Source organism: Lipophrys pholis (assembly GCF_963383615.2).
Source record: "Lipophrys pholis genome assembly, chromosome: 1".
In the NCBI taxonomy this organism is placed as follows: Eukaryota; Metazoa; Chordata; class Actinopteri; order Blenniiformes; family Blenniidae; genus Lipophrys; species Lipophrys pholis.
The window spans coordinates 32,258,407-32,264,406 of record NC_137635.1 but is presented as its reverse complement, the minus strand read 5'-3'; the positions used below and the strand labels follow the sequence as shown (position 1 = coordinate 32,264,406).

At 39.4% G+C, this 6,000-nt stretch overlaps 1 protein-coding gene across 1 annotated transcript; it reads left to right on the top strand.

The window, feature by feature from the left end:
• The first annotated feature begins 1,487 nt into the window (after positions 1–1,487).
• On the top strand, positions 1,488–5,430 carry mrps14 (mitochondrial ribosomal protein S14). The gene is made up of 3 exons (XM_080459744.1): positions 1,488–1,573; positions 3,912–4,076; positions 5,042–5,430. Exons 1-3 carry the CDS (start codon positions 1,505–1,507, stop codon positions 5,222–5,224), a joined length of 417 nt encoding a protein of 138 aa, XP_080315870.1. The 5' UTR covers positions 1,488–1,504; the 3' UTR covers positions 5,225–5,430.
• Positions 5,431–6,000: the final 570 nt, after the last annotated feature.

Sequence of the window (6,000 nt, the reverse complement as noted above, 5' to 3'; positions counted from 1 at the left end):
GAATGACAGGTTTTGAAACACCACTATCTGTAAGCATTAGTCCAGGACTTGCATTCCTGTCATTTATCATTTATTTCAGAGGCCTGCACTGAATTTCCAGCCTGCTAAGAAATGATTTTTATAGAGGAAGCAGTGCCTGGAGTTTGTCATGTGTTAATATTTAGCCAAGAAGGCATCCCCGGAGGCTTCAAACTAATGGGGATTGTTTAAGAAAACCTTCATGGAATCTGCTTCTATTGTTGTTTCATTCGTCCTATAAAACTTCTCAGACAGCACCCCGCGGAACCAAAAAGAGGAAACGGAGTGAACTGTTTTATATCTATGTACTTCCTTAAAACACAAGGGTTTCATTGTTAAGGGGTGTCAGGGGAGGAAAGATGGGTTTCAGAAGATTTAGGAATAGGATCTCAGTCAGACACAAGGTTTAGATTCAGCATGAAGACAGGCCCTGATTCTCATGGGTGGCGAGAAAAAAAATACATGCTCGTGATCACAGAGTTACACTGCCACCTACAGGCTATTAGGAGTAGAAGAAGAGTGACAGGTCAAGTCATCTCGGGATAAAATGTCAGATGTCGCAAAGCAACTGCATTTATGACATCAAGAACTGATTGGCCCACAGCTCCTATCGAAGATCAGCATAGATCTGCTACAGGATCTAGATATGGATCTATGATAAACGGTTTGCATGCTCTTGCATATCACAAACATCTACAGATTAACACCTTTGCATATTTCACAATTCCTCTTTTTTGTTTTGTTTTCTGGCTTTTTTTAAGCCCCCCCTTTTAATCAAGGAGTTACTGTTCACCTGTATTTTACCAACTACACACAGAAAGTAAAGAAATGTATATTTTTCTTTGGTGTAACAACATTTCTTGACAATTCTATGCCATTGGAAAAATCTGCTCATTTCCCCTGTGGACCATATTTGTAAGTAAGCCACATTTGTGAGATTAGCAGCCGAGTATGTGGGTTGCAAAAATTGCTATATCTTTTTGTCAGCTGCCTGGTTTTTTTTTTTTTGTTGTTTTTTTTTCATTTAAAAGGTGAACGGAGACCAGCAGACATACATCCACTGAGCTTTTATTAACAAGCTCTTCACCTGTGGAACAAACTTTCTGAATACCTGGGGATTGCTGACACAACACAATACCATTTCCTCAGGCTTTTCAATAAACAATAGATCATATCAATTTCAAAAAAACTTTTACATTATTTATTCTCCTTGCTTGGTGTGTTTCTGGGTATTTTTTTTCTTGGAAAGCAGTATGTATTGCCTTGTGTCTGAATACTGCTGTATAGATAAACTTACCTTCAGTAAATAAATTAAAAAATGTCATGTTGGCTGATTTATGTTTTTGTGTTATTCACAAAATGACGTGTTTTTGTTTCCAGCAGGAATTGTTTTAACAAACTGCAGATTAGGATCAGTTTCTCCTCCTGGTCGGTAGGTGGCGGAATAACAAATCATTTTCCTTCTTCTGTGATTCAACAGAAGAACATGGCGGCGCACAGGCTAACATGTTTAGGGCTAAATGCCCTTTATTCCTCGATTTGCGCCCCGAAGCAGGTAAACTCATTCTAATGTAATGGTTTGTAGTTGACGTGTGTTTATAAACACTGTATGACATACACATGTCGTGGCATGGTCGAGACACTAATGCGGGCAGAGTTAATTTATTGTGTCTGACTTGAGCTTCGCGGCTAATGCTAGTTATCTTTGCGTGACATGACTCGTAAATAGAAGGTAATTCACAGCTTTTCCTCGTTAATCTGGAACATTTCGGTTGTGTTTTGTGTGGCTGCTTCACGTTGTAAGGTTTTCATTCATGTTTGATGTATTTCACAGGTTTCTCTCGCTTTACAACTTCGAGTACAAGAAGCTGTAAGGGTCAAACTCATATAAACACATATACGAAATGAATTCAACTTGGCATCAAATATAGAGGTGCTACAGTATTAAAACCAATTCGTGTTGATATTTGCTTGATAAATATTCACACTTATTTGAGTAGATTATGTATACGTACCATGTAATTTTAGAAGGCTCTTCAGTTTTGCATGTTGAGTGTAATTCCATCCACTTCAGCAACAATGACAAGATTTCTGCTACTAGAAAAGTTGGAATAAACCCTTTAGATGTTGGCTTTATTTATTGGCTGGAGAAGTGGATAGAATAATAAATGCTGCACAGACAGTGGGTTTTAAAATTGAGTCTGTTTTCATCGGCAGTTTGGCTTTATAATTGCGTATAAATCACATAAACTTGCAAATAGCTGGAATGATCTTCTGAAAAAGCTATTTTAGTTTTCACTTGACTATGTAAAGTTTCCTTAGTAGTTACAATATCTAGTTGTGGAAGGAATCATAAGTTGTACCTTACTGTTATGTGAATGCAAAGGTTTTTATGTAGTGAATTGGACATATGATGCATTTTTTCCTTTGTGATCGCTGACTAGCAAATGAAAACACAATGGTTTTCTGAGGTTCCACTTCCGGTGCTGTCGACACCAGAGCGGTGTCCATCATTGCAGACATCCTGGCAGCCTTGTAAAAACAAAGACTGGCCATGTGGCTCACTGTCTGATCAGAGATCTGTCTGTGGTATCCGTTGTGTAAATCTTACCTGTGAATCTCTGGAAGAAAGCCTACGGTTCCTCAGTGAAGCGAGGGAGAGGGACCAGCCTTCTTGGTGTGTTGTCTCCCGGGGACGCCAACTTCTTGGTCCGTCTTTGACTTCACCAGTCTCAAGGAACTTGGTCCTAAGTTTGGACGTGGTACCAGGGCTGACACCAAATGATGCTGCCACTCTGCGTACCGGAACACCAACTTCCTACTGCCGAGGCCTGATCCTGAAGGGACAAACGTGGCATGTTGATGCTTGGAGCAACACAAACTCAAGAAAGTAGCAGGACCCCTGCACACAAGTGCTGTCAGTTAGGTCCTAATCAGGTGCCAGTCCCACACCTTCCAGCTCAAAACAAGAGTGAATGCCAACAGAAGAATATTGCAGGGGATTTTGGCACTTTGAGGTGCTACCCACACGTTTAGCTGTGTTGCTCTTTCCACAACAGCATTCTCATTACAGGTGATACCTCATTGTAAAGGTGACTAATCAGGCTTTCTAACGATATATATAATACCAAACCAATTCGTATTATTAAAGAGGAGAAATAATTGACTGAAAAAATGTTTCCAAGCTTTTTTTGAGGAGTTCATCTGTTAGATCTGATTGTCATTTTCTTTATTGCTGACTAAGCTAGAACAGTGTTGTGCCAACACAGTGACACAAAAGCACCAAACAGTTCCTGAGGTTGTTGCACAGAGTGAAGGCTACAGAATGTTGCTAGAATCAAAGGTTGCATGCGTGTGAGACGTGTCTGTCAAAAAGAGAGAATACAAGTTTTCCAAGTGAAGTAATCTGTGAGAGAAATTAGGAGAAAAAGCAGATACTAATGAAATAATGATCATTTTAATAACAAAAAAGAAAAACTTTAGCACACTACACAATTTTTACCTAAAAGTGTGGATATGACGTACATCAATATATAACAATCCCATAATTACTCTTAATATATTACTATTGTGGGACTGTATTGATGTAATAATATTTTAGTTTAATATTTTTCAATGGGTTAAAATACACAATGTCCACCTTCAAGTTCAGAACATCCCATACAGTTTATTTGAGATCTGTTATCTTACACACAGCAATATAATATTAACCATTCAATTCTCACAGTCTGATATTTCCCCTTCCATCACATCCAGCCACACTTATTGTTTCACTTCACTGGGACAAACGTAATTTCCTGGTCTGTGCGGCTCCGATCTCAGATCCTCCCTCAGCCTCTCTGATCCCCAGGTTTGCTTCCAGCTGTTAGTAACTGCTGGACCACTGTGTGCAGGCCCTGAGGAGCTGCTGGGGGGCGCTGGAGCAGGCCAGAGGGTACTATGTCGACTGGAGGATGCTGAGGGACGTCAAGAGAAGACAGATGGCCTTTGATTATGCGGATCAGAGGTTACGGATCAACGCGCTGAGAAAGAACACCATCCTGCCCAAAGAGCTGCAGGTAGACCCCCAGTGTGTTGCTGAGCGACGCGACCATCGACGTGCCGCATCATTCTGGTGCATTTGTTTGCCTTTGGGCTTGGTTTCTGTCCAGATGTGTACATTTTGAAAAATATTTGTCACCTGTGCCATCTGTTGAGTTGTTGATGAGCTATTTCATTAATATTTATCAGATGCGTCGTGAGTTCACTTTGTTGTTGCCCAACACCAGAAGGAACAGGGGCAATAAAGTGATATGGGGCAATCACTCATCAAGCAGGGTTTGGTTTGGCTGTGAAACGTGTACTTCTTTAACACCCTGCACCTTGATTCACATCTGATAGTTCAAAATGTCTCTTTGTCAAATGGAATTAATGGTTGTTGTTTTCCTCCTGCTGGAAATGCAGCGACCAGGTAGATGGACGCTTAACTTACAATGTATTTGTCAGAAATGTTAAATGAAAAATCAGATATCGCAAAATTTCAATTCTGTATTTTTAACGCGAAGATGACTTTATTTATTCCAATAAGCAACCAGTGACTGCTTCTGTCCATTTTCTCAGTATGACTGTGTGTGTTTGACGGTGCGTGTTACAAATTGGTGGAATGCTGGGGCTCCTCATAATGTGGATGGAAAACTCAATTTAAGTGCTTTCTGGTAGTTTCTGAGTTGTTTATAGATCATAAACCGAATCAGCGATGTTAATGAGGAGAGCACATCCTCAAGTGTGACAGGACAGTAATAGAAGTGATTGGAGGTTAAATAAGAGTGATTATTGTACAAAATTCAATAAAGTTTATTGCAGTGAATAACAAAATGGATCAAAAATGTCTTTTAAGAGCGTGGAATCAAAGTTAAGATAGAATAGTGTAATCACTAAATAACAGGAGCCAAATGAATAAGTCTGGAAGATGATTTTAATATTTTATAGGATCCAAAATACCATTTCGGGGTCATTTCTCAACATATTATTGGGATCTTTGCAGGAAATAGCAGACCAGGAGATCGCGGCGTTGCCTCGGGACAGCTGCCCCGTGAGGATCCGCAACAGGTGTGTGTTGACGTCCCGTCCTCGGGGGGTGAAGCGGCGATGGAGGCTGAGCCGGATTGTCTTCCGACATCTCGCCGACCACAATCAGATGTCTGGAATTCTGAGAGCAAGGTGGTGAACAAACGGACTGTTTCTGTAGTTATGAGCCGAAGGGACGGAGATCGGCGCCTCACACTTCTCTAAAGGGAGATGGTTTCGGGCTGTACGTTTCTTAAGATTGTGTAAACTTGAGGAATGGCTGTAATGTGACTCCCGAGAGGTACAAAATGTTCCTTTATCTGTCTGATCTCATGAGTAAATAAATAAATAGATAATATTGCACATTATTCGTGTCATAAGTCTGTTGATCCACAGACTCAATGTTTCATAGTGTTTGGTGTTCAGGAATTTTTCTATTTCACCTTTGGGTAGGAAATGTTTCCTCAAGTGAAAAATGTGTGCAGTATAATAAGAATATATTTTGTTTTATGTTTCACTTAATTCTCTGCTGTATTATTTTAATAGATTTCTTTCCATTCGAAACATCGTGAAGCCTGCAATGTTAACTGTCAACATATAAGGCTCACAATGAAATAAACTCAGGTTACACATGACATGTTGAGCTACTTAAATTGTGAAATTCTTATTAGATAGTTGTTTTCATTAATAGCTCGAGGCTCAAAAACAATGTTAACTTTTTATGCTGATAGTAAGTTTTCTTTACTAATTGGATTTTATTTTCTCCCTCTTTCAAGCAACAACGTTTACATAGAAAAGTCATAAATGCCAGGAAACGTCCTCTACATTAGACGAATGCACTAAAAATGAATTTGTTGAAATTATTAGGTTATGTTATGAATCTCAATATGCTGCAAAAATATATCTTCTCATACATTTTAATTGATCTAAAAAAAA

Bases quoted from the DNA above. Each gene is read 5' to 3' on its own strand.
- mrps14 (XM_080459744.1), top strand. From the start codon at position 1,505: ATGGCGGCGCACAGGCTAACATGTTTAGGGCTAAATGCCCTTTATTCC. The intron at 1,574-3,911 runs GTAAACTCATTC...CACTGTGTGCAG, and splicing joins CGATTTGCGCCCCGAAGCAG to GCCCTGAGGAGCTGCTGGGG. The intron at 4,077-5,041 runs GTAGACCCCCAG...GGATCTTTGCAG, and splicing joins TCCTGCCCAAAGAGCTGCAG to GAAATAGCAGACCAGGAGAT.